Source organism: Perognathus longimembris, chromosome 4 (assembly GCF_023159225.1).
Source record: "Perognathus longimembris pacificus isolate PPM17 chromosome 4, ASM2315922v1, whole genome shotgun sequence".
NCBI lineage: Eukaryota > Metazoa > Chordata > Mammalia > Rodentia > Heteromyidae > Perognathus > Perognathus longimembris.
This window is the reverse complement of record NC_063164.1, coordinates 386,676-414,623: the sequence shown is the minus strand read 5'-3', so window position 1 is coordinate 414,623 and position 27,948 is coordinate 386,676. Positions and strand designations below refer to the sequence as shown.

The following is a 27,948-nucleotide window of genomic DNA, read 5'->3' as shown; positions in this document are numbered from 1 at the left end:
TCTGCAGGGCTGGGTCCTGACACTGATGCCAGCCAACTCCACAACTGCTCTGCCTGTCTAGCCCACTCACTTCCTGCTTATGTAAATAACCAAGTTTTGCCTTACCAATTGGCTGCTGGAGAACACTGCACTTGAGCACTCCCATAGTGCCTAAGAGAATCTTGTCTGTCTGAAGCTAGTCCTGGGTGGAGAAAGGAGGCCCATGGGTAGCAGGCTTGCAACCAGCCACCAGTGAGGCACTTCCACTTTAATAAGCTGATGTCATGATCAGAAATGATGGCATTTGGAGTGGTAAAATATTATGTACTTGGAAATTTCATCTTTAGTGGTTCTTAAGTTGCATTTAAATTTCTCCTACTTTATTTAAAAGTATCTTTTTCAAACATAAAGCCAACTTTAAAGGCAGGTAGGTGCTCATGGCTCACACCTGTAATCATAGCTACTCAGGATGCTGAGATCTAAGGATTGTAGTTCAAAACCAGCCTGGGCAGGAAAGTCTGTGAGACTCTATCCCCAGTTAACTGCCAGAAAACTGGAAGTGATGCTGTGGCTCAAAGTGGTAGAGTGCTAACCTTGAGCAGAAAAAGCTCAGGGACAGTGTCCAGGCCCTGAATTAAAGCCCCACGACCAACTTTAAAAAAAAAAAAAGATAACTTTAAAATAATTACTGATTTTCCATCAAAGAAACTTAGAAATACACATTTGAGAATTTAAAAAGATAAAAAATTTAGTCTGGGAATGTGGCCTAGTGGCAGAGTGCTTGCCTAGCACGCATGAAGCCCTGGGTTTGGTTCCTTGGTACCACATAAACAGAAAAGGCTGGAAGTGGCGCTGTGGCTCAAGGTAGAGTGCTAACCTTGAGCAAAAAGAAGCCAGGGACAGGGCTCGGGCCCTGAGTCCAAGGCCCAGGACTGGCAAAAAGATAAAGAATTTATGTTTCTTTTTTTTTTTTTTTTGAAGCAGGGTTTTGTTTCAGTCAGGGTCTCATGTCGTGTCCAAGCTGGCCTCAAACTCATGGTCCTGCCTCAGCCTCCCAAGGAATTTTTCTTCATTATAAAATGTATGGTGGAGGCTGAGCACAGTGGCTCACACTTGTAATCCCAGCTACTTGGCAGGAAAAATATCAAAATGATCAACAGGATTGTAGTTTGAGGTTAGCCTGGGCGAAAAGGTAAGGAAATGCCATCTCAATCCCTAAAGTTGGGCCTGGAAGCCTGCACCTACAAGCCCACCTGCAGGGGAGAGTGATGGGAGGAGGGCCCTGGGTCAGAGCCGGCCCTGGGAAAACAGATTCTTACTTGAAAAGTAACAAAAGCAAAGAAGGACTGGAGATATGGCCCAAGAGGTACAGTACCTGCCTAGTAAGTATGAAACTTTGAATTTAAGACCCAGTACCAAGCAGGAAGCTGGTAGCTCACCCCTAGCTACCCAGGAGGCTGAAATCAGGATTGACATTGGAAGCTAGCCTGGGCAGACAAATGTACAAGACTCATGACCAGCAAAAAGGCAGAACCGGAGGCATGGCTGAGTGCTAGCTGTGAGCAGGAAAATCTAAGCAAGTCAGGGAAGCCCTGCGTTCAAGCCCCAGTACTGACATTTAAATTTAAAATTAACGGAAAAAATTACTGCCAAAACTATTTTAAGTATAATGAAATATGCTCATCCTCTTCCTTAGAATGACCTTGCAAATTTTATTCCTCTATTCAAAAGTAGGCTTTTTTTCACATTTTGAATCAACTTTTTATTTGGAGTTCTTTATGAAAAATAAAAAGAAATTTACAGGAAAGGTTGTAAAGAAAGTACAGAACCCACACACATGGCTGTGCTGCATTGCTCATTGTTTGTATCTTAGAACACATGTCCCACTGCTGAAAATCCACATTGGCACTGTTATGAACTCCATACTCTATCTCACTTTCATCAGTTTATTTTCAGTAAAGCTGCTCTTCTATCTGAATTGCTCTAAAATACCACATGGTCTTTAGCATACTTTTTTTTTTTTTTTTTTTTTGGCCAGTCCTGGGGCTTGGACTCAGGGCCTGAGCACTGTCCCTGGCTTCTTTTTGCTCAAGGCTAGCACTCTGCCACTTGAGCCACAGTGCCACTTCTGGCCGTTTTCTGTATATGTGGTGCTGGGGAATCGAACCCAGGGCCTCATGTATACGAGGCAAGCGCTCTTGCCACTAGGCCATATCCCCAGCCCTTAGCATACTTTTTTTTAATTAACCTTTTTTCTTTATTGTCAAAGTGTGGTACAGAGGGGTTACAGATTCATATGTAAGGCAGTGAGCGCATTTCTTGTTCAACTGGTTGCCTCCATTTTGTAGGCTTTTAAGGAGGAAAATTAGTAGTAACATTTCTAGAAACAAAGGAAAATTAAAAATCAAGGAATTAGAAGACAGAATCATGAGTTGAGCTCTCTCTGTGTGTGTGCGTGCACACGCGCGTGCATGCATGCTGGTACTGGCTTGAGTTCAGAAGGCCTTTGTGCTGTCCCTGAGCTTTTTCGCTCAAGGCTAGCAGTCTACCACTTGAACCACAGCTCCATTTCTGTTTTTGTTTTTTTTTCTTTTTGGTTTTGGTTTTTGGTAGTTAATTGGAGGTGAGTCTCACAGACTTTCCTGCATGGGGCTGGCTTCAAATCATGCTCCTCAGATCTCAACTTCCTGAGTAGCTATGATCATAAGCATGAGCCCACTGGCACTCAGCAAGTTGAGCTTTTTTGTTGTTGTTGTAATGAGTGATTAGTAACTTTGACCCTATCTTCTAGGTAAGCCAGCATGGGTTTGATGGTTCAGGCCTCTGCTTCCTGCCTCAGTCTTGGTAGCACTTATTTTCATCATGGAAACACAAAAGGTGTTGAGGCCCACACCAGCTCTTGGTACCTAGCATTGGGCATTTCACCCATCAGCCTGTTTTCAGTCTGTTCTGTGTAGAATGGATGTGCCAGACCTCCACATATATTCCTAGAAAGTGCTGCCACAGTGTGAGGCCCAGTACTACTTCTAGTGCATGATGGGCATCACAGCCTTTCTCATGCTTGCTCCACCCCTGCCCCGTTCATTTCCAGGCCTTTCCATGGATAGTCCTCGGCCTTCTCCCTCAAGCCAGAAGAGCCTGCTGAGCCTGAGCCCCGCACTCCACATGGGTCTGGGCCCAGCTGATCAGGCCCTGTCCCCTGTTCTGAGCCCTGTCCTTAGCAATGCTGGAATGAGGATGGATGACCAAGAGGAGCTGAAACACAAGGTGAGCCTCTGGGGCTGAGGGGTACTGCTGGGGGGACTGGTTTGCAAACCTTCCCCCTTCTGAGAATGCTGTCTGGAGCAGGTGGAGGTCGGGAAGGGCTCTACCTCAGTGATCACACCCATGAGCTTTGGGAAGGTCCTCAGCAAACTATTTCAAGGAGTGGACCTTCCCATTACTCCTGGGCCTCGTGAGGTTTCTTGTTAATAGTTCTGGTACCTCTGGACCCCTGGGATGTGTGGGAAGGAGATAACTGTGACCTGGGGAAGCCTACCTCCTCCCTCTACACCTGCTCCTGCCTCTCTCCTTGCTACCACCCTGACAGTTTAGTGACTTGGAAAAGACCTGAGAACAGATAGTGGTTCATGGGTGGAGGGAGGTAGTTTCAGATGGGAGACCCCAAGAGCAGTGAGAGCACTGACCAAAAGCTGGAGAGGATGAGGAGCCTGTCGCAGGGCCAGTTCTGTGCTTTGTGGCAGGAATGGGTTCTTGGCCGGGGAGCAGCAGGGCTACGGGCTCTGTGTGTCTGTATAGTGTGGCCACTTGCAGAGCCTGTGGCAAGGTGAGCAGTCAGAGGAGCTAGCTGGCTCATGGATACAGGAGACTGCTCCAATCTCATGGCAAGAGTGAAGCAATCTACAGGGCCCACCTGAGGCTACAGGTTGGCAGATGGACCACACGAAAGGTTTAGAGAGACCCAGCTGTGCTCCATCCAACTGTGCCTGGGGACACAGAGGGAAGACTCAGAAGTCCCCAAGCATAAACCAGAAGAGACAAGGGGAAAGGGGATGGAGCCCTGCATGGGTAGATCTGCCCACTGTCACGGAAGAGGCCCTGCCCTCCACAGCACCATGCTTGTCAGCTTCCTGTTCTTATTCCTTCTTGTTCATGATGAACAGGGAAGGTGTATTTTGACTCCATTTTGAAGGTCATACCCAGGGCCTGTTGGCCCTGCTGCTTTGGACCTGAGGTGTCTATCATGGTGGGTGGCCATGTCTAGGCTATGGAAGAGCAGAGCCGGGGTTAAGGGCCTCAACCCTGTGGGAGCATGCCACGAGTGACTTCAAGAGGTCCCACTTGCTTTACCCCAAGCCTTGGTACAAGGTCCTTTGAGGCACATTCCAGATCAAGCTATAGCAGTGAATTAACCAAAGGACGTACACCCTGTCTCCAGCCATGGGACCCTTCAGGTTATAAGGCAGGTAGGACGGCACCCATCTCCACAAGGCACGAAGCAGGTCTTTCCTGAGTCCCCACCTTGAGCAGTCACCTGAGCCACAAGAGGAGGAGGTGGGCTCCAGGAGGCCTGGGACTGGCATACTCCTTCCTCAGACCACAGACCCCTTTTCAACCCCCTGGCAAGGGCCCCTGCTGGTCCTTTGTGCTTGTCTTACAGATACTGATTTTGGAAACTTAATTTCTGTAGTACAAAAACAAAAATGGTTTAGAGGAAATCAGTTATTTTTTTTCATTTCTTTATTGTCAAAGTGCTGTAGAGAAGGATTAGTTTCATGCATAAGGCAGTACATACATTTCCTATCCAACTTGTTACCTCCTCCCTCATTTCCCCCCCACCTTCCCCCCTCCCCATTTCCCTCCCCCTATGAGTTGTGCAGTTGGTTTACATCATATAGTTTTGTAAGTATTTCTGTTGCATTAGTTTGTCTTTTTATCCCTTGTCTCTCGATTTTGATATTCCCTTTCCCTAGTTCTAATGCATGTATATACAATATCCAGGGTACCAAAATCAGTTACAGCGACATCAGGGGTGTGTGTGCTAATTTCCAGCGCTTTAAGTCAGAGATTATGCACCATCCCTTAACTTTTTTGCTCAAGAATGGCACTCTACCACTTGAGCCTCAGCTCCACTTCTCCCCCCGCCCCCTTTTTTTTTTGGCCAGTCTTGAGGCTTGAACTCTGAGCCTAGGTACTGTCCCTGAACTCCTTTTGCTCAAGGCTCACACTCTACCACAGTGCCACTTCCAGCTTTTAATGTGATTTAATTGGAGATAAGAGTCTCACAACTTCCTGCCCAAGCTGACTTCATACTGCATTCCTCAGATCTCAGCCTGCTGAGTAGCTAGGATTACAGGCTTCTGAGCCATTGGCATCTGGATTGTTTTTTTGTTGTTTTGTTTTGTTTTTTTTTGGCCAGTCCTAGGCCGTGAACTCAGGGCCTGAGCACTGTCCCTGGCTTTTTCACTCTGCCACTTGAGCCACAGCGCCACTTCTGGCCATTTTCTGTATATGTGGTGCTGAGGAATCGAACCCAGGGCCTCATGTATACGAGGCAAGCACTCTTGCCACTAGGCCATATTCCCAGCCCCCTGGATTGTTTTTTTTGTTGTTGTTGTTTTTTGTTTTTTGCCAGTCCTGGGGCTTGAACTCAGAGCCTAAGCACTGTCCCTGGCTTCCCTTTGCTCAAGGCCAGCACTCTACCACTTGAGCCACAGTGCCACTTCCGGCTTTTTCTGTGTATGTGTGATTGAGAAATAGAACCCAGGGCTTCATGCATGCTGGGCAAGCACTCTACCACTAAGCCACATTCCCAGCCCGGCTTTTTGTTTTATAACAAAGAAAAAAACTCTTTTTCCAATTCCAGTATTATTTTGTATGTTCAGAGTCATATAAGCATTGCACCTTTGTGTTCCTCCCCTAAGAATACCCTCCTTTGGTCTCACCATGTGTGGATGCTTACAGTCATGTATAATTTACTACGTCCTGGTATATTTTAGATTTGCCTTATACATATAAGAGAAAAGATGTGCCATTTGTCTCTCTGAGTTTAGTATAATTCATTTAACATAATTTTTTTTTTTTTTTTGGCCAGTCCTGGGCCTTGGACTCAGGGCCTGAGCACTGTCCCTGGCTTCTTCCCGCTCAAGGCTAGCACTCTGCCACCTGAGCCACAGCGCCCCTTCTGGCCGTTTTCCATATATGTAGTGCTGGGGAATCGAACCGAGAGCTTCATGTGTAGGAGGCAAGCACTCTTGCCACTAGGCCATATTCCCAGCCCCTTAACATGATTTTTCTAGGTTCATCCATTTCCCTGCAAATGACATAATATTCTTTTTAATAACTGTGAAATTCCATTGTAAGTATCACAGTTTTTGGATCCACTTATCCATTGGAGGGCATCTGGGCAGTTTGTATAACTTGGCTATTGTGAATAGTGCAACAGTGAATGTGGATGTTCAAGTGTCTTTATGGTATCCTGGCTTGTGATTTTTCTGGGTAGATGTCCAGAGTGATATGGCTGGGTCATAGGGAAGATCTATTTTTAGTTTTTTGAGGACCCTCCAGACTGCTGTCCAGAGTGGTTGTAGTAGTTTACATTCCCACCAACAGTGCAATAGGGTTCCTTTTTCCCTACATTCCCCACCAACATTTGTTGCTACAATCATGATGTTGGGCAGTCTAACTGGAATGAGATAGAATCTCAGCATTGTTTTAATTTGCATTTCCTTAATGGCCAGAGATGATGAGCATTTCCTCATGTGTTTCTTTGCCATTCTTACATCTTCTGAGAAGTCTCTCCTTAGCTCCTTTGTCCACTTGGTGACTGATTTATTAGCTTTGGGAGATTAGCTTTGGTTAGATTCTTGAGCTCCTTGTATATTTTGGATATTAAACCTTTGTCAGAGGTATTACTGATAAAGATCTTCTCCAAGTCTGTTGGCTGTTGTTTTAGTTTAGTACCTATGTCCTTTGCTATGCAAAAACCACTTCCAGCTTTTAGATGGTTAATTGGAACTAAGAGTCTCATGGACTTTCCTGTCCAGAATGGCTTTGAGCCATGATCCTCAGTCTCCAGAGCAGCTAGGATTCCAGGTGTGAGCCACAGACACATAGCTAAAAGTAACTTGTTTTTGGCCAGTACTGGGGTTTGAACTCAGGGCCTAGGCACTGTCCCTGGGCTTTTTTGCTCAAGGCTAGCACTCTACCACTTTGAGCCACAGTGCTACTTGTGGTTTTCTGGTGGTTAATTGGAAATAAGTGTCTCAGGGTCTTTCCTGCCCAGGCTTGGGTTTGAACTGCAATCCTTAGATCTCAGCTTCCTCAATTGCTAGAATTACAGGCTTGAGCCACCAGCACTTAGCTAAAAGTAACTTTTAATATGTTCTTACCAAAATACAGAGAACAAGTGTGTGTGTGCATGTGTGCATGCATGTGTGCTCACACACACGCGTGTGCACATGTACACATGGTGCTGAAGATTGATCTGGGACCGCACACATGCTAAGCAAGTGCTCTACTGAGCCAAAGATGGTGGGAGTGCCCTCCCACCATTCTTGTGGGCTGAGAACTGACCAGGTGCTTCCTGTAGTGACAGGCAGCCAAGCTCAGGAGAGAGGGTGTCCTTTCCCAGTTCTCTGTTGCTGCTCGCTTGGCCCTGACCCACAGTGTACTTGCTTGGGGTTCTTCTTAGGCAGAGCACTTAGTGGCTGTTGTGCTTTCTGCTCTTCCACTTGGCTTTCTGTGGGCTGCTGAGGCCCAGTGGGGCCTCCTGGCTGTTCTAGGCCCTCACAGCCTCTTGTTACCAACAGTGCACCTCCAGGATATCTCACCCATCTTGCTAGCGCTGTTTTGCTCTCTGTCCCAGGAGTGAAGAGCTAGTCTGGAACTCAGAGATCCCATCTCTGTAGAACAACATGCAGAGTTAAGTGTAGTTTGGGGACCATTGCAAAGGTAGCTGCATTTAGGAGATGGTCTTTCCTGTGCTGGACTCCCCTGTATCCAATACCAGTGGGGTTGGTGGTGACTGTCCACTGTCCTTGTACCGCAGGTGTGTAATTGGTGGCAAATGTCCAGAGTCTACAGGGGTTTGCAGACCACAGATGGAGGCATCTTGGAGCCATCTCTCACCCCAGGGAGTTATGGAACATACCCAGTCAGGTAGAGAGATAGAACTTTACAAAGGGATCTTGTTGGTTGTGGGGCTTGAACTCTGGGCCTGGGCGCTGTCCCTGAGCTCTTCAGCTCAAGCCTAGTGCTCTACCACTTGAGTCACAGCACCGCTTCTGGATTTCTGATGGTTAACTGGAGATAAGAGTCTCATGGACTTTACTGCCTGGGCTGGCTTTTAACCACAATCCTCAGATCTCAGCCTCCTGAGTAGCTAGGATTACAGACATGAGTTATCAGCGTCTGGCAAAATGGGGGGACACCAAGTGGACTCAGCAGGAGCTAGTACCATCACCTGGTTGGCAGTCTTGGGAAGAAGGGATGGGAGAAACTGCACTTGGCTTCCAGGGAGAGGCCGGCCTGCTGGCTCTGATGGGCTCAGACTGGGCTCAAGCCTTCTCAGCAGTGCGTGGAGGGAACTGTGCCTCTGCAGTCATGGGCACAGGGCACACGGGTGAGCACAGCTCTCGCCCTTCAGCCACTAAGAGCTCTCTAAGTGTGTTGTAGCCTGTCCTAAACCTAGGCACAGAGAAGACGTTACCACCAAATGTGGGCCTCCTCAGCCACTTGAATTTCCTCCTCTGGCCCGTGGCATGGCTTCCATGATGTAGACTCAGCCGTTACGCTTCCTCCCAGAGCCTACCTTCCTCATCCTGATGACAGTGACTGGTCTCTCCGTGGGCTTAAGTCAAAGTGTGCTGATGGCCATCCCTCACCACCACATCTGCCCCAGCACTATCTCACCAGCTGTTGCAGGGGACACTGAAAGCCCTGGCTCCCCTTTCCCATCTCCACGGCCTCCAACCCGGGGAGTGTACCACTCTGCATGCACCCTGACCCTGAGTGCACCTTGACTCTGAGCATACCACAATGCATGCACCCTGACCCTGAGTGCACCCCAACCCTGAGTACACCCTGGCCCTGAATGCACACAAACCCTGAGTGTACCACAGTGCATGCACCTCAAGCCCTGAGTGTACCACAGTGCATGCTCCCCGGCCCTGAGTGAACCCCAACCCCAAGTGTACCCCAACAGAGTGTCGAACCAGAGGCTGATGCCTTGCCTCCCCCAATGCCTTTCCTTACCCTCCAGAACCCATTTGATCCCCTATTTCCCTGCTCACCTCATCCCTTTTCCCTTACCTCTGCCTTGCTTTCCAGCTCACCGTGTCCAGTCCTAGCAAGGCTGCAGCCTGCCTTCGTTTTCCCAGCCCTGCCCCCATTCTTCCCTGCTCTCCCTGTGCTCAGCATGGCACTCTTCTGTTCACGTGTACCTCCTCCTCAGTGACTTCATTTGCACTCCAATCTGTTTCCTCTGAGACTTAGTGGATGGAGGACCTTGAGTCAAAGGCCTGCCCCAGGTCTCTGTTGGAGCTGACAAGTAGCAAGTGGCTACAGGGCCTGCCTGCCCTGGAGAAGGAGACTGCACAGAGCCAGCAGGGCAGGGTTTCTGCAGTGGAAGAGGGTGGAGAAGCGTTGTCAGGCTGCACCTCAATGGCAGATCTTAGAGGGACCTGGAGTGTGTTGGGGCCCTGGACTGGCATAACACCCTCAGGGCCAGTGTTAGGCGTCCTCGGGTGAGATACCTGACTTTGCAGCCAGGTGCCTGCACACTGGGCAGGCACTGGCTTGGCAGAGGTTTAGGAGTTTCTTGGACTGGGCCATCTCAGACATTGTCGTGCAGGGCATAGGGGGAGCTGCTGAGAACTGCACCTGGGCTCAGGGCTGGGACCTGGGGCGCTGACACGTGTATGTCCAGAATGTACACAGGTAATGGTAGTGAGTGTACCCCTGAAACTTTTATGAGTTAGGTGTAATTGTTGATAATCACACATCCATATACATGCTGCACATATACACTTAGAGCCCTGTATCTATAACCACCTGTACCACTGGCAGTGACAGATGAATAAACTTTTACCACAAAACAAATAATAAGCTCCAGCCATATATATATATGTATATGCATATATGTATACATATATATGTTGATAATTGAACAACTTTTCTTCTTCAAAAGAATAGCATAAAAGAAAAAAATACGTGAAGGAAATATACCCAGACTTAATTATGACTATGTTTTCACTTACAAAAAAATTCCTGGGGCTGGGGATATAGCCTAGTGGCAAGAGTGCCTGCCTCGGATACACGAGGCCCTAGGTTCGATTCCCCAGCACCACATATACAGAAAACGGCCAGAAGCGGCGCTGTGGCTCAAGTGGCAGAGTGCTAGCCTTGAGCGGGAAGAAGCCAGGGACAGTGCTCAGGCCCTGAGTCCAAGCCCCAGGACTGGCCAAAAAAAAAAAAAAAAAAAAAAAAAAAAATTCCTTTAGGAACTATGGCAAAAAATTTCATGAGAATATAAATTGGTCAGAGGAAAGCAAGGGTTGCAAACTCCAGACTTTCCCTGAACATAGAAGGGATACAGACCCAGACATATGCCATAGTGATCTCTGCTTCTTTCAGCGTATGCCAGAAGATGAAGCCTATTTCATAGCAAAGGAGATCCTCGCAACAGAACGAACATACCTGAAGGATTTAGAAGTCATTACTGTGGTATGAAGCCAAAGTGCTTGATTACTTTGGGTTTTTTTAATATGTCTTACATCTAAAAACTGATACAAGCCCCATCCTAAGAAATACCTCCTGCCAGGGCTGGGGATATGGCCTAGTGGCAAGAGTGCTTGCCTCGTATACATGAGGCCCTGGGTTCGATTCCCCAGCACCACATATACAGAAAATGGCCAGAAGTGGCACTGTGGCTCAAGTGGCAGAGTACTAGCCTTGAGCAAAAGGAAGCCAGGGACAGTGCTCAGGCCCTGAGTTCACGGCCTAGGACTGGCCAAAAAAAAAAAAAAAAAGAAATACCTCCTGCCATTAAGGAGATTTATATGTGCAAATCTTAACTATGTCTGTCTTGAGGCACAATGTATAAGGCAGGTCACAACATTGAGTTACAGCTTTTGGCAAAACTGTAAAGCTGAGAATGTATTCGTTTGAAAGTTTTGACCTGGGGCTGGGAATATGGCCTAGCATACATGAAGCCCTGGGTTTGATTCCTCAGCACCACATTTATAGAAAAAGCCAGAAGTGGTGCTGTGGCTCAAGAGGTAGAGTGCTAGCCTTGAGCAAAAAGAAGCCAGGGACCCCAGAACTGGCAAATACATACATACATACATACATACATACATACATGCATACATACACACGCATACATACACAAAAACACATACATAAAAGTTGTGACCTGAACAACTGGTTTCATTTGAAAACTGGGTGGTCAGCCAGGAGGACTGGTCATCCCCACAGGTGTGGAATGAGGGTCCTGTGGGGGCTCTGGGGTCACGGGCCTGGGTGGGTGTCAGGCGAAGGCCGTGCCTGTCCTCATGCCATGCTCCTCCCATAGTGGTTCCGCAGTGCGGTGGTCAAGGAGGATGCCATGCCTGCAGCCCTCATGACCCTGCTGTTCTCCAACATCGATCCCATCTACGAGTTCCACAGAGGCTTTCTCCGCGAGGTGGAACAGAGGCTGGCACACTGGTAACGATGCTGGGCCCTCACGTGGTGGCTCCTCTATCCCAGGCTCCACTGCATATAATACTGGCTCCTTGCCCTGGACCCCTACGTAGACAGCCCAAGGTCGGGTTCCCCTCATGTGTTCCCCCAACCTCATCACTATCACAACTTAGGAACTTCCAGCTTCAAAAACTAATTCAGAAGAAGGATTATTTCATTCCAGTGTATATGGAATAAAGATACATATTTATATTTTTATGTTTTATATATCTATATTTTGGGCTTGGGATGTGGCTTAGTGCCAGAGTGTTTGCCTAGCATATGTTTGATTCCTCAGCACCACATATATAGAAAAAGCCAGAAGTGGCACTGTGGCTCAAGTGGTAGAGTGCTAGCCTTGAGCAAAAAGAAGCCAGGGACAGTGCCCAGGCCCTGAGTTCAAGTTCTAGGACTAGAAAATATGTGTGTGTGTATTTTTTTATTTGTTTGTTTGTTTACTGGTACTGGTTCTGGGGCTGAAACTCAGGGGTCTGGGCACTGCCCCTGGACTTTTTTGCTCAAGGCTAGTGCTCAGTTGCTTGAGCCATTGCATGATCTTCGGATCTCTAGCCTCTAACTAGGATTACAGGCATGAGCCACCAGCACCCAGCTTCATCCCAGTGTATTTTTAAATCCTGTGGGGAAGGTTAGGAATATAACAATAAGCTTTATTGTTCATGTTTTAGAATAGAAAATGAAAGGAGTTAAAAGAAAGTAGAATAGCCTGGACATGGTGGCACACACAGATAATCCCAGCTCCCTAAGAGAGGTCATAGTTTATGGTCTATACCCATGGGGATCATAACCATAGCCTGGGCAAAATTTAGCATGACCCCTCCCAATCAATAATCTGGGTACAATGGCACACTCCTGTCATCCTAACTACATGGGGACCTTAGGTAGGAAGGAGGAGCATAATCCGGGACTAATCCCCAGCAAAAACATTAGATCTTACTTGAAAAATAAAGCCAAAAAAAGTCAGATGCGTGGCTCAAGTGGTGGAGTACACGCCTGGCAAAGCATGCTTCGCTGCATTCGAACGTCACTACCGCCAAACACAAAATCTAAGTGTGCTGTTTCCATGTGATTACTGTCTTTTTAAGAAAACGGACATGTAGTAATCATTTGTAACACAAAAACCCTTTTACCTCCAAGTATTTCATCATTCACCTGACTGTGACCTCCAGCTGTGGCAGCTTATGCCTATAATTCCAGCAGTTAGGAAGAGTAAGCATGAGGATGGAGTTCACAGCTAGCCTAGACTCTAGAGCATGTTTCAAAACCAGGTGACTGTGACGAGCAGCTCATCAAGCTCCCATCAAATCATGCTTTCATGGTTTTTTTTGTTTTGTTTGTTTTTGCAGTCATGGGGCTTGAACTTGGGGCCTGAGCGCTACCCCTGAGCTCTTTTTCTCAAGGCCACCATTCTACCACTTTGAGCCACAGCTCCACTTCCAGTTTTCTGGTGGAGATGAGAGTCTCAGGCTTTCCTTCCCGGGCTGGCTTTGAACTGCAATCTTTAGATCTCAGCCTCCTGAGTAGCTAGGATTATCGGTGGGAGCCACCAGTGCCCAGCTTCATGGTTTATTTTTTTTGTTATTATAAAGGTGATGTATAGAAGGGCTACAATTACATACATTTGTTTGGACATGTCACCCCTTCCCTTTCTCTCTCCTTTTCCCCTCCCTCCCTCACCCACAATTTGTAGAGTTCATTTCCAACATAGTGTCTAGGGAGTATCACTGTTTCATGGGTTTTTAACCTCTTTGTTCCCATACTCCAGGGAAGGGCCCACCAGTGCCCATATGAAAGGTGATCACCAACGAATTGGGGACATCCTGCTCAGAAACATGCGTCAGCTAAAGGTAGGACAAATTTGTATGGTGACTTTGGGCCTAGCACAAAAGTTACACACAAAAACACACTGTCATCACATTGTGCTGTTGTCTTTAGAAAGGCTGTGTAGAATAAAGCCCCCTCGGGGGAGAGCTGCTTTCAAAGTGAGGTTCTCATACCAAAAGTCCTTCAAAACAAATTTTCCCTCAAAATTTCTTTTCCTACAGCACTATTTCCCATCAGTATAGCATTCTCCTTAAGGTAGTATCTCAGAAAAATATTTCTCCTCAAAACAGAGTTTCCTCAGACAGATTTCCTCTTAGACCAGCACTCCCCAGAGCAGATTCCCCAAGCTGCTTTCTCCTCAAAACACCATTTTTCAAAACATCTTCCTTTCTTAGCAGGATTGCCCAGTACAGAATTCCCTTCAGAACAGGTGTCCCTTGAATAGAATTCCTCTCAGAACAGTGCTTTCCAAAACAAAGTTCAGCTTCAGCACCATCACTTCCAGGCAGAAATCTGTCCTCAGAACAGATTTCCCCTCAAAGTAGCTTTCCAAGAGTAACCTTCCTTTCAACAGCTCCCCAAACAGGGCTCCTTGCAAAGCAAGATCACCCCAAACACTATTCTCAGAACACTTTCCACATTTCTCCTCCAAAGGGGACAGCTTTCAGGATAGCATTTTCCCGAGGAAAGCACTCCACAGAACAGTATTGCCATCCCTCAGGATGTATGCCCTAACAGTGGGGCCCAGGCAGACAGCCTTCACCCTTAGATACCTGCTCCCAAGCAGTAGTCCCCCTCAGAACAGGATTCCCCAAACAGTGCCCCTGCCCCCTAACAATCTTCACCACTCAGCACAAGATTATGCTCAGAACAAAATCCCCTTATAGTATTCCCAAATCAGGGGCCAGTATCTCATACCTGTAATCCTAGCTACTCAGGAAGCTGTGATCTGAGGATCATGGTTCAAAGCCAGCCTGGGCAGGAAAGTCTGTGAGACTCTTATCTCTAATTAATCACTAAAATGTCAGAAGTGGTACTGTGGCTTAAATGATAGAACACTAGCCTTGAGCAAAGAAGCTCCAAGACCGATTTCAAGTCCCAGAACCAGCACACACATGCACACACACACACACACACACACACACACACACACACACACACACACACACACACACACACACACTATTCCCCTTGGACAGGGTTCCTTGACACAGTATTTCCCTCTAAATGCTGCCATTACACTACTGCTGGGAAAAGGTTTCTCATCGGAATTGTTCCTCAGAACAGGTTTCATCTCAGAATATCTTCCCCCAGAACACCTTTCCCCTCATAACAGCATTCCTCAACACACCATTCCCGCCAGCACGCTGTTCCCCCAAGCACACAGTTCCCCTCAGAACCAGGATCCCCTGGAACAGGGCAGCTCACAGTCAGCTGTGATCCTTATAACTGAGAGTTCCCAAAGAGCACCGTTGTGTTTTCATGACATTCCTCTCAAGACTCGGGCCCCTAGATCCTGGTTCCCCCAGACAGGATTCCCCATGACAGGCCATACATCTCCCCCAGAAAAGCACGCCCTCCCATTGGGTCTCCACAAAGCAGTGTTTCCTAGACACCATCCCTAGGTTCCCTTCAGGATAGAGTTCCCCAGAACAGAATTCTCAGAACAGGGTTGCCCTCAGAGTGTTGCCAGAGAACAGCATTCCCCTGAAACAATGCCCTCTCCATACCTAGTATGGAACAGCCCGGGCTTGGCACTAGCTGGGTTTGGTGCTTGTAGTTCTGGATTTGTTCTTGAGTGTGAAGAGTTCTATGAAGAGAATTTACTAAGGAACATTCTTGTGGAGTGTTGTCTGGTCAGCACCACAAAAGAACCGCTTTTCACATCCGTAGTACGGGTTCTGCATCCACTCTGATATTTTTACTTATTTTTCCAGCTCTGGGGCTTGAACTCAGGGCCTGGGCTTCCTTTTGCTCAAGGCTAGCACTCTACCACTTGAGCCATGGCACCATCTTCCCACTTTTTCTGTTTATGTGGCACTAAGCAATGGAACCTTATGCAGTGGGCCTTATGCATGCTAGGCAAGCACTCTACCACTAAGCCACATTCCCAGTCCCACTCTGATGTTTTTGCCATGCAGGCATGGAGCCAGCCTTCCTGTCCATTTTCTGCACAGAAGTCTACCCTGCAGGAGCCCAGGCATGGGGGCCACCTGTACCCCAGGGTACTCCTGAGCCACATGCTGCTATGACATTGCAAACACTTCCCATACCTCCACCCCAGCTTCCACGAGGCCATGCACCAAACCTAGAACTCCCAAGGGCCACAGTCCAGCTCCGTTCTGTCTTTAGGTGGCGCCTTGTCTATCTGAAGGGTTTTACCCTTCCCAGAGCCTTCTTGCCTACCCTGGCACTTGTGTTTCTGAAGCTGAAGTCATTACAAGGTTCAACTTATACCAAAAAAAAAAAAATTGTACAAATTTAAAATAGAAATATACACAAATCTTTTTAATCCATGTCACCACATAGATTATCTTTGATGTTCATGAAAACAACAGATTGATTCAGTATCAAAACCTAGAATGCAGTACTCATTACCTTATTATGTAACTATACCCCCTCTATACATCACCTTGTCAATAAAATTTAATTTAAAAAAAAACCTAGAATGCTGGCTGGGATGTAGCTCAGTGGCAAAGTGCTTGCCTATCAAGTGTAAAGTTCTGGGTTCAATCCTGCAGTACCGAAAAAGAAAAGACAAAAAAATACAGTTAAAAAAACACCCTAGAATGCAGGGACTAGTAGAGCCTACTATGTCTGTGAAGTAGTCAGAATCCACTCAGGTGTATGCTTTGATGCATCATTACAATGGTGGCTCCCTCTCCAGTGAGGCGACGTGACCACTTTTCTCCTCTCAAGTACACTCCAGGATCAAGCAGAGTTTGAAGGGGGTTTGTTTAATACCTGCCCAGTGCATGTTTGCTGAGCCCCATGAGGCAAGCTATGCTCCTCCTAACCTGTCTTCATTTGTAAGAAGCAAGGAGGCCCTGTGGCTGGAATCAGGGTGAAGTCCAAGACAAGACAAATTCCATGGAGGTTAGGCCCTGTTCTGCTCTGTCAGGATGTCAGCACCTGGGATCTGTGCAGGCCCACGGGCCACTTCCCACTGACCTCGCCCCGTCTCTTCACCAAAATGCTTCCGTAGGAGTTCACCAGCTACTTCCAAAGACATGATGAAGTCCTGACGGAACTGGAAAAGGCCTCCAAGGGCTGCCGGAAACTAGAGGCCGTGTACAGAGAGTTTGAGCTCCAGAAGGTCTGCTACCTGCCTCTCAACACGTTCCTGCTGAAGCCTGTTCAGCGGCTGGTGTACTACCGCCTGCTGCTTAGCCGGCTGTGCGCGCACTACCCACCTGGGCACCGAGACCTCCCCGATTGCCGTGGTGAGTGCAGGTACCATGCACTGTGCCCCCTGTGCCCTCTGCCTGGGGCTGGCTGGCTGTGCAGTCAGAGCAGCTTTGCTTGACCTAAAGGCTGTGCCTCTGTAGCTGGAAAGTGTAGGTGCTTCCCTGCACCCCAGCAAGACAGGTGCCACAGGGTAGAACCAGCCTCTGGCCTTCCCTCCCCTCATCTGGTGGAGAGGACCAGGGCCTGCTCCACCAAGTACCTGTCCTGCCCCACCGCCCTTGGGCAAGCACCTTCTCAGCCCCAAATGCCAACAGCGTGGAGAGGGACTCAGATCGCCCCACTCCGTCCCAGAGTTGCTGCCCCCCGCTGCCACCAATGCATGGGGTGGGTGCATCTCCCAGAGGGACACAAGTTCTCTGTGTGTCAGTCCTGGAGACCCTGGGGCTAGGAGAACGGTTAGGAGTTTCTGAAAACATAAATGGACTTTGTTCTGATTTGTGTTAAAGGAAAAATAGTTGAGCCTCTTGAACCTGCAAATAGGACTAATAGTTGTAGCATGAATTCAGTGCAGAAAAATCACTGTTTATAAGTAAATGTCATTTTCCTGAATGAGGTAGGAGGGTAGCCCCAGTGTGCAGTCCCTGCGAACAGGAGGGGCTCTCCAAGGCGATGGTGGGGGCAGAATGGGTGGCCAAGGCAAAATGGGCGGCCAAGCAGCTGTCCCAGACTGACCTGCTCAGGGCCAGGCGGCCACTCTGGACATCTGATTTTTGTGTTTCATCGGGTGATGTGGTGATGCATTTCCTGGCTATGCATCTCTGACCTTTGCTCTTAAGGTGAGAATCCACTGTTCAAGAGAAAATTAGACAGGTGCAAAGCACTTATTCCTTAAAGAACAAATAGTGTTCATCACGTACACAACCTGCCCTTCTCCACACCAGGCTGTTGGCTAGCCCACAGCCAGGGTTGAACAAAGCGAACACTGCTGGAGCTGGTGCTTTGAGGGCTTGCCTGAGGCCACAAACTGGTCCTGCCTGGAGTCTGAGTAGAATATTGCAATTAACACCACCCTTTTTGCTAGCCTTGAGCAAAAGAAGCTCAAGGACACAGCCCAGGCCCTGAGTTCAAGCCCCAGGACCGCCCCTCCCCCCTTTAAAATCTCAGCCCAGCACAGGGTTGAGGTGGAGGTCTGAGTGCTTGAACGGAGGAGCTTCTCCACACAGATGCCCTAACAGCCATCACAGAGGTGACCACTACGCTCCAGCAAAGCCTCACCCGCATGGAGCACCTGCAGAAGCTGACAGAGCTGCAGCGGGACCTGGTGGGCATAGACAACCTCATTGCTCCTGGTAGGGTGAGTGGCTGCGCTGGGGGAGGTTTGGGGCTGACCACTGTATTGTTTTATTTGACTTCTATTCACCTCGCATAAAATCTCCACACATACCTGTTAGGGTTTGAACTCAGAGCCTCATACTTTCTAGGCTGGTACTTTACCACTTGTGTCACACCTCCAACCCTACTTTCATGATGGTTATTCTGGAAATAGAGTCCAGCAAACTTTTTGTCCAGGGGCTGGGAATGTGGCTTAGTGGCAGAGTGCTTGCCTAGCATGCATGAAGCCCTGGGTTCAATTCCTCAGTACCACATAAACAGAAAAAGTGGAAGTGGTGCTGTGGCTCAAGTGGTATCCAGCTGGTTTGAGTGAAAGTTCTCAGATCTCAGCCTCCTGAGTAGCTAGTCACAGGTTAGTCAATGGCGATGACACGATGGCTGGATCAGGTTGAGCTGGATCCCTGCCCTGGCCTGTCTCAGCCCCTGGCAACCACTGACCTACTTTGTCTCTATGGAGTTACCTATCCTGGGCATTTCATTAAAAGGGGTCACAGTGCAGCGTATCAAGTCTGGAAGTTTCACTCACGCACACAGTGTGGTGTCTGGTGGAGGGCCTGAGCACAGCCTCACTTCTTTTTGTGGCTTCTGTATGCACACATCCATCCAGGGGTTTATCCACTCATCTGTGATGAACACCTGCACTTGCTCCTTGTGGATGGTGTGTTGCTGCTGTAAACACTCATGTATGAGCTTTGTATTTCATGTCTTGTGCATCTATAGAAGCATGACACTGCTGGGTCATGTGGGAAGTCTGCGTGGGGCTGGCTCCCCTTCTGCACACCCCACCTTGCTAGATATGGCCACCCTTATGGTGGGAATGATGCTTCTTATCCTGGGGTATGTCTTCCTTAATGGCCAAGAATGTCAAATATTTTTCCGCATGGTTAGCAACCATTTGTATGCCTTCATTGAAAAAAAAAAATGTACTGGGGCTGGGGATATGGCCTAGTGGCAAGAGTGCCTGCTTTCATATACATGAAGCCCTGGGTTCGATTCCCCAGCACCACATATACAGAAAATGGCCAGAAGTGGCACTGTGATTCAAGTGGCAGAGTGCTAGCCTTGAACAAAAAGAAGCCAGGGACAGTGCTCAGGCCCTGAGTCCAAGCCCCAGGACTGGAAAAAAAAAATGTACTTAGATCCTTTACTTGCCTTTTATTTTATTCAGAATATATGAAGAACTCTTAAAATCCCACAGTAATAAAAAAAAAAAACCTCAACAGTAAAAATATAAAAAATATAACCTGTTGAGTTTTAAGAATTCTTTTCCTATCTTGAATATCAGAACCTTTCTACAATATGACCAGGCATGTTGGTACACTTCTGTAATCCAAGAAGGCAGGAGAATTGTGTTCAAGGCCAACCTTGGCCACAGAACAAGACCTTACTTCAAAAACAATGAGAAGCCAGGTGCCAATGGTTCACATCTAAAATCCTAACTATTCAGGAGACTGAGATCTAAGGATCCCAGCCAGCCCAGGCAAAAAAGTCTGTGAAACTCTTTATTTCCCATAAACCACCAAAAAGCCAGAAGTGGAGCTATGGCTCAAGTGGTAGAGTACTAGCCTTGCACAAAAATTAATTAAAAACTTGAACGAGCAACAGAATATTATTTGCAAATGTTCTCTCCCATTCTGTGAGCTGTCTTTTCACTTTTTTTCTGTGATTTATTTTTTTTACTTATATATATTTTATTATCAAACTGAATTACAGAGAGGATACAGTTTCATACATTAGACATTGGACCCATTTCTTGTACTGTTTGTTACCTCGTCCCTCATCCCCCTCCCCCTCCCCCTCCCCCCTCTCCCCCATGAGTTGTTCATCTTTTCACTTTTTTGGCAGTATTATGTATACTAACTTCGATGCTGTCCCAGTTATCTTTAGTTGTTTGTGCCATAGGTTTCTCAGCCAAGAAACCATTGCCTAACCAAAGGTGTTGGCTCTTCCAATTAGATATCTGAGTAGTGTCCCCTTCTGTTCTCTTGCACAAAAATGTACACAGTTGGGCTGGGAATATGGCCTAGTAGTAAAGTGTTGCCTCTCGTATACATGAAGTGTTCAATTCCCCAGAACCCTATACAGAGAACGGCCAGAGGTGGCGCTGTGGCTCAAGTGGCAAGAGTGCTAGCCTTGAGCAAACAGAAGCCAGGGACAGCGCTCAGGCCCTGAGTCCAAGCCCCAAGACTGGCAAAAAAAAAAAAAAAAAGATGCCCTAGCACCTTTGTGACCTGTCTTTTCCCCTTTATCTTTTCTAAATTTTGTGTTGGTACTAAAACTTGAGCCTGGGGCTTGCACTCGTTTGACTTTTTTGCTCAAAGCTAGCACTCTACCATGGAGCCCCCTTCATTCCAGCACCGCTGGTGGCCGGTGTGCTGCCACGGCTGCCCTGCATCTCGAGCCTTGCCTGTGTTTCAGGAGTTCATCCGTGAAGGCTGCCTCCACAAGCTCACCAAGAAGGGCCTGCAGCAGAGGATGTTCTTTCTGGTAGGTATCCAGCGTGAACCACATTCCCTGTTCCAGAACAGGGCTGTTCTTAGAGGAAGCTGGTGTGCCAGCAGCCAGGCAGCCTGGGCACCGGGGTGGCCTAGGAGTCGCAGGAGGGCTAGGTAGGCCCCAGGGGTGCGGAAGGAAGTGGCAGACCTGCTCTCTTAGATTTGGGAAGTTCTGGGTGCTGGTGGAAGGTCAAGTGGAAGTGGAGAAGGATAAACCCTCCCCTGGGTCCCAGGATGTCTGGTGGCCCAAGGGCTACCAGGAGGTCTTGGTGTATGGGCGCATGGGCTCATGGGCTCCATTCATGGAGCTGAGGACCCACCCGCCTGTCCCTTTCCCCCAGTCTGGGCCTGGCCACGTGTGCATGCAGCATGTGGTGATGAGCCACACCACACCAACTAGAACGCCTTACTGCTTCCTGCTAGCATGCAGCTGGTGGCACCCTGGCCAGCTACTTCCTTTGGCTACTACTTTAGCTAAAAAGAATTGAGTCATTGGGCTGGGAATATGGCCTAGTGGCAAGAGTGCTTGCCTCATATACATGAAGCCCTGGGTTCGACTCCCCAGCACCACATATGTAGTAAATGGCCAGAAGTGGCGCTGTGGCTCAACGGGCAGAGTGCTAGCCTTGAGCAAAAAGAAGCCAGGGACAGTGCTCAGGCCTGAGACCAAGACCCCAGGACTGGGGAAAAAAAAAAAATTTGAATCATGAAGTAAAAGTCTTTTTCAGCTAAAAACCTCCAGCAAGCTGCATGTACCTGATAACCACAGAATGGCCACCAGAGTCCACCAGCCTGACTGTCAAGATGTTGAAACGTTGTCCCTTGTTCTTTTAATACCCTCAGCTCTCAGACATGTTGCTGTACACAAGCAAAGGTGTCACAGGGACCGGCCACTTCCGGATTCGAGGCCTCCTTCCGCTCCGAGGCATGCTGGTGAGTGCCATCACCTGTGGTTTGGCCTAGGGACACTGGCAGCCAATTCTTCACACAGTGACAAATCTGAACCTCAACTGTGAGTGGATACACAGTGCTAAAACAAAACCTATTGCGCTGGGTGCTGGTGGTTTCCGCCTGTAATCCTTGCCACTCAGGAGGCTGAGATCTGAGGACTGCAGTTGGAAGCTAGCCTGGGCAGGAAAAGTCCATGAGACGCTTATCTCCAATTACCACCAAAAAGTGGCACTGTGGCTGTAGAGCACTTAGCTTTGAGTAAAAGAAGCCCAGAGACAGCACCTAGTCCCAGAGTTCAAGCCCCCAAACTGGCTAAATAAATAAAAGTACACTCTACTATAGAAGAAGGCAGGGCTGGGAATATGGCCTAGTGGCCAGAGTGCTTGCCTCATATACATGAGGCCCTGGGTTCGATTCCTAAGCACCACATATACAGAAAATGGCCAGAAGTGGCGCTGTGGCTCAAGTGGCAGAGTGCTAGCCTTGAGCAAAAAAGAAAGCCAGGGACAGTGCTCAGGCCCTGAGTTCACGGCCCAGGACTGGCCAAAAAAAAAAAAAAAAAAAAAAAAGGCAACTGAAAGTATATGATAAAATCGACTACTTGTGACCAAAGCCTTTCAGGCTTCCCCATGTGCTCACTCATCACCACAGTCTCCTCCACAGCTGCCCAGTGACCACACTTTATCAATTTGTCATGTGCACCCTCTTTGTGTGGCATCTCTCATGCAGTAGAGGTAAGTGGTGATGAGTGAAGAGGGACTGGACATTGGCCACCTGTGGCTGGACACCAGTCTAGTTTTTCAAGACTAAACCATGAGCCTCGTCTCCCCCCTCCCCTCCTCCTCCATTTACAGGTTGCAAGTTCTTTTTCCAAGGAGTAACTACCTTATCTGCAGCTTGTTTTTATGTGAACTGAGAACTATCTTGATGGAGCTGTTTGTTCTCTTCTAGAATTTTATCTGGCCCTTGGGGGAGCAGTACCTGTTAGCTGTTTGTTGAAGGAGTAACTTGGGACTGGGAATATGACCTAGTGGTAGAGTGCTTGCCTTGTTTACATGAAGCCCTGAGTTCGATTCCTCATCACCACATATATAGAAAAAGCCAGAAGTGGCGCTGTGGCTCAAGTGGTGGAGTGCTAGCCTTGAGCAAAAAGAAGCCAGGGACAGTGCTCAGGCCCTGAGTTCAAGCCCCAGGACTGGCAAAAAAAAAAAAAAGTCATTTGGGCGTCTAGGTGTGTTCAACCCCATTCTCCAGGGCTTCTCCTCAGGCCATCAGGACAACTCAGCGGGGTTTCATTTTCCTCATTGAACCTGCCTATAATTTGACAGATGTTATTAGACTGCTATGGGATACATTCCTGTCTTTTACTGATTCTTCATTCACTGGCCTCAAAGACTGCATGTACCTTATAAAACTTTCACCTTCCATCCTGGTCATTTCCCCACCCCCACCCCAGCCTCCCCAGTGCTGGACAGTCCACACCTCTGACCAGATAGTTTCCATGGGGGAAATACATCCCACCCTATCCATCTTCCTTCCTACAATTTGTTCTTTGATATTTTGAAGCATGTAAGGAAACTTTGGAGTCATTTAAAGAAGTGTTTTCCAAAACACATTGAGATTTCAACTGAAATCACATTGAGTTCCCATGCAGACTCAGGGGAGACCTTATTGAGACATCATACCAGCCCCAGTGCTGGCCAGCTCACCTCTTCTCTGCCCAGCGTGATGCAGGGGTTGGCACCCTGTGGGCTGGGCACAGGGATCATCCATTTGGGTGGTCTGTGAAGACTGCAGGCCTGCATCCAGCAGCAGCTGGATCTCTGCCTGAGAGAGAATCTTCATCATGTTAAGGCACTTTCCTTCTGTATCTGAGGTAGTCAGGCATAATGACAGAGGTGCCAGCTTTTAGCCAAAGTGTCCTCTGTGTGTACACAAATGATTTTTCCTCTTTGACATCTAGCAGGATGAATTGTTCACCATCTCCCTGAGTTCACCCATCCTAAGACAGCTGTTGCATATGCTCTTAGGTTTGATTTGGTCATCTTTTGCGTTGGAACGGTTATGTCTGTAATGGCTTTGTGTGTGAGATTTGTCTGACTCCTTCTCTAATAATGAAAATGTTCAACATTTTCTCCTTTGCTTGATCTGCAGCTGATAGTGCTGGACCCCCCGGTGAGTACCGGGTGTCTGCCTGGAGCTCACCTGCCTGGGCAGCTGCTATAGTGTGGGAATACCAGCCCTGTAGTATGGGAACACCAGCGTGTCTCCCCATAGTCACGCAGGCTTGGACAGCACAGGGCTTCCAAGCTGGCTGCACCTAGTATGGCTGCCAGTCGCCTTGTGTTGTGCCTCAGGTTTGGCTTTCCTGGCTAGTGGGACCTTCACTCCTCTCACCCACAGGTAGAAGAAAGTGAGAACGAGTGGTCTGTTCCTCATTGCTTCACCATCTACGCAGCTCAGAAAACAATTGTGGTGGCAGCAAGGTAGGGCCCTCAGCATCCCCTTGCATATTCCTCCCTTGTTCCTGGAGTCTCGTGAGACCCAGCTCTGCAGTCAGAGGCTTTCCTGCCCTTTCCCAGGCAGGGTGCTTACTGGCCTCTAGAGTATCCACAGGTCAGCACGGTGCTAAGAGGCACTCTACACCCTGGGGTCTTTGTTGCTTGACTAGGACAAGGACAGCCAGTAGGGCCCACATAGTGGTTTATGTCCTGTGTACCAGTGCTTCTGGCTCTCCAGCCAAGGGGAAATGAGGAGGCTGGTGGGAAGAACCCCTGCAGGGCCACAGCAGGTCTTCCCCTCTCCAGACCACGGAGCTCTTTAGGGACAAGCTTTGTAGTGGCACTCCACCAGGAAGTGCTGACTTAATCAAGAACTTAGGCCTGTTTCAGCATGAGACTGAACACTTCCTAGAATAAACTCTTAAGTAGCCACTGCTCCAGTACTGAATCCTGCCCTGCCTGCCCTCTCCCCTTTCCACTAACCCAGGCGTGGCTTCCAGGGCCCTCTGCTGTGCTGGAGGGGCTATTGTAACAGGCCTCAGGGCCCAGGGTATAGGCTGCAGCCCTGGGCCTGGGAGAGCTGACCACAGCGGCCTGAGCGTCCCCCTTTGCCCCACAGCACCCAACTAGAAAAAGAGAAGTGGACGCTAGACCTGAGCACGGCCATCCAGGCAGCCAAGAGTGGCTGCAACCCATCACCAGAACTGCCAGGAGGCCCCACGTGCACGCGTACCCTCAGTGAGTGCCCAGGCACCCCTGCCCCTGTGGGTACCACGTGTGCACACACATCCTCAGTGAGTGACCAGGCACTTCTGCAAGGTCCCCTGCCCCTGTAGGAGCTTTCCTGGAAATGGCTTTTCTTGTCACAGTTGGCTTGCTCAGTCCCCACAAGGAATGCTTCAGGCTATGTCTGTGGCAGGGCACCTCTGCCCCCTGACCTCCCGACTTGTTTTGGCAGAGGTGCCAAGTGATATCTTGTCTGCAGGCTTGTCCTAGGCCTAAGGCTGGGTTGGTTGGGGATGGGCGCAAGGAATGGGGTCCAATGCTGACTCCCCACAGGATCCTCCGACGAGATCTCTCTGGAGCAGGAGTCAGAAGAGGATGCCCTGGGCACCCAAGAGTCCCTGGAGGGGCCAGGCCAGCACCGGGCCAACACCACAATGCACGTGTGCTGGTACAGGAACACAAGTGTGTCTAGGGCAGACCACAGTGCAGCTGTTGAGGTACGGCCACTTTGGCTTCCCTGAACCTGTTTGCTGGCTGCTGGGCAGGGCTGGCCCAGTATAGTCCCAGGTGGTTAGGCTCCACCAGAGCCAATAGCCTTCAGCTCCCTCCTCAGCAAAAACTAGTTTGGAAGGTCTCCTTGCATCTGCTAAACCCTGTGAAGTGGGGCTTCACTGCCAAATCTACACATTTGGTGCCCTTTGGAAAAGCCCAGAGCTCTGCCAGCAACTCATCCTCAGCCATGGCTGAGGCTGGCTGTTGGGTGGGGTGAGACCAGAGGCTCCGTGTATTGTCAGCTATTGGGTGGGATCAGAGGCCCTGTGTATAAGTCCAGGATACTGTTCTCTCTCAGGTGCTCCCACCTCCTTGGCCTGGCCTCCACCTGCTGCCCTGGAAAACACACACACACACACACACACACAACCACCACCACCACCCCGGGTGCTCAGTGGCTGCTCTGCTACACATTTGCCTTTGCAGAACTTGGGAGCTCTTCAGCCTAGCAGCTCCACCCTTCCTGGGCCTCCTCTCTCTACCTACTGCAAACTTCTCGAGCAGTCTCCTAATGTCATAGGACCAAGGGACTTCCCTGGGGAGCCTATGTGGTTCCTGACAGTCCTGGATAGCTAAAGATCACGGCAGGTCCTCCTGGGGTCAGGCAGCACACTAGAACAGGCCCCTAGAGCTACTAGGCACCTGCACTGGGAACGTGAAGGTGTTCTGCCCCAGCATTTGAAAGAACCTTCCAGACCCAGCTGTGTCTTCTTGCTTTCTGGCAGGTTGGTGGATGGTTGAAGCCATTTGTCAGAAAACTGACTTCATTGTATTGACGTAACAAGCTGGGTGCTGGTGGCTCATGCCTGTAATCCTAGCTATTCAGGAAGCTGAGATCTGAGAACTGCAGTCCAAGCAGAAAAGGCCAACTAACAAGCAAAAAAGCTACAAGTGGAGCTGTGGCTCACGTGGTAGACCACTAGCCTTCAGCAGAAGCAGCTCAGGGACATTTAACTTAAGCATCCTACTCAAGTGTCTGAAACAGTCCCCAGACTTACCACAGTACTGAGGACAGGTGGGAAACAGGCTTTACCCAGAGCACTTTTGTCTTTTATTCACAGAACCAACTTTCAGGGTATCTGCTGAGAAAGTTCAAGAACAGCAATGGCTGGCAGAAGCTCTGGGTAGTCTTCACCAACTTCTGCTTGTTCTTCTACAAAACTCATCAGGTATATGTACATTACCGAGAGCCTGAGCACAATGCTGGAGGAGGAACTGTTCTGGAAGTCAGGTTGCTCACCCCCAGAACCAATGGATCCTATACAAGTTACTACTTCACAGAGCTGGGAATTCTTAGGGAAGGGCTGGGGTAGGGAACAGGGTAGTGGGCGGTGGGTAGACCTGTAACCCTACCCCTACCAATCTTGTATCTCTGTGCCAACTTCCAGGATGACTACCCTCTTGCCAGCCTCCCACTGCTGGGTTACAGTGTGAGCACCCCCAAAGAAGCAGACAGCATCCACAAAGACTACGTTTTCAAGCTTCAGTTCAAGTCTCATGTCTACTTCTTCCGAGCTGAGAGCAAGTACACGTTTGAGAGGTGATTCTGCAGAGGGCAGCCAATCTGAGCAGTGCCTTCTAGGGTCCCTACTTCTAGTCATGAAATAAGAGGCAAATTTTCTGGGTTCTAAAGCAAGGACTGAGTGATGCTTACAGGTTTTAGTTGACCATTGTTATATCATCTTGGTCCCATCATTCCAGGTCATTCTTGGGAAGGTATCTGAGTGTAAGTTCACTGGTCTAACAGCCTGACCACTTTTGCAGGTGGATGGAGGTGATCGCAAGGGCCAGCAGCTCGCCTGGAAGGCCCCTGAGCTTCATGCAGGACTGCCTGTGTCCGTCCCCAGGACTGGAGGGGACAGTCAGAGAAAAAGAGGAGTGATACTCTTACCAAGGAGGGCTGCGGAGCGTGGAGTCTTCCTGCCAGATGGGAGGGGACACCAGCAGCAGCCAGGGCCCTGTGGTGATCTCTAAGAGGAGCTTTGCCCCGCTTAAGAGAGTGCAGGCCTATGGATGGCCTGGGACACTAGGACACAGCTCAACCTTAGAGGCACCCCCCCAGCCCCACCCCCACCCCCACAAGGAGCAAAGAAGCTCCTGGCTCATGACGCAGAACTGACCTAACAGTCGTTCCCGCTCCCCCCCCCCCCCCCCCCCCGCAGCTCTGCATCACCTCAGACAAGCCCAGTACCTAGGCTTGTGTGGTGATGATCCCAGTGCTCCCCCCCCCCCCCCCCGGGAGGGAGGCAGGCAGGACAAAGACGATGTGCCAATCCCTGCCCAGAGCTTTAGAGCCTGGCCTACAGAAAGATGAAGGTCTAGCAACAGCTACTCTGATTCCCACCAGCATAAATGGAGGTCAGGACCCAAGTTCCCTA

At 49.0% G+C, this 27,948-nt stretch overlaps 1 protein-coding gene across 4 annotated transcripts in view; it reads left to right on the top strand.

The window, feature by feature from the left end:
* Positions 1-27,709, top strand: part of Farp2 (FERM, ARH/RhoGEF and pleckstrin domain protein 2) — a 99,572-nt gene extending 71,863 nt beyond the window's left edge. For 3 of the 4 annotated variants that reach the window (XM_048344359.1, XM_048344360.1, XM_048344361.1), the window contains 14 exons: positions 3,071-3,246; positions 10,615-10,704; positions 11,555-11,688; positions 13,487-13,568; positions 16,751-16,988; positions 18,177-18,307; positions 20,764-20,832; positions 21,684-21,773; positions 24,195-24,277; positions 24,912-25,030; positions 25,352-25,515; positions 26,632-26,739; positions 26,959-27,110; positions 27,335-27,709. In XM_048344359.1, the coding sequence (XP_048200316.1) occupies positions 3,071-3,246; positions 10,615-10,704; positions 11,555-11,688; positions 13,487-13,568; positions 16,751-16,988; positions 18,177-18,307; positions 20,764-20,832; positions 21,684-21,773; positions 24,195-24,277; positions 24,912-25,030; positions 25,352-25,515; positions 26,632-26,739; positions 26,959-27,110; positions 27,335-27,452 (1,754 nt within the window). In that variant the 3' untranslated portion in view covers positions 27,453-27,709. Of the gene's footprint in view, positions 1-3,070; positions 3,247-10,614; positions 10,705-11,554; positions 11,689-13,486; positions 13,569-16,750; positions 16,989-18,176; positions 18,308-20,763; positions 20,833-21,683; positions 21,774-23,945; positions 24,162-24,194; positions 24,278-24,911; positions 25,031-25,351; positions 25,516-26,631; positions 26,740-26,958; positions 27,111-27,334 lie in introns of those variants that run through there. The other variant, XM_048344362.1, reaches the window with a different exon arrangement.
* Positions 27,710-27,948: the final 239 nt, after the last annotated feature.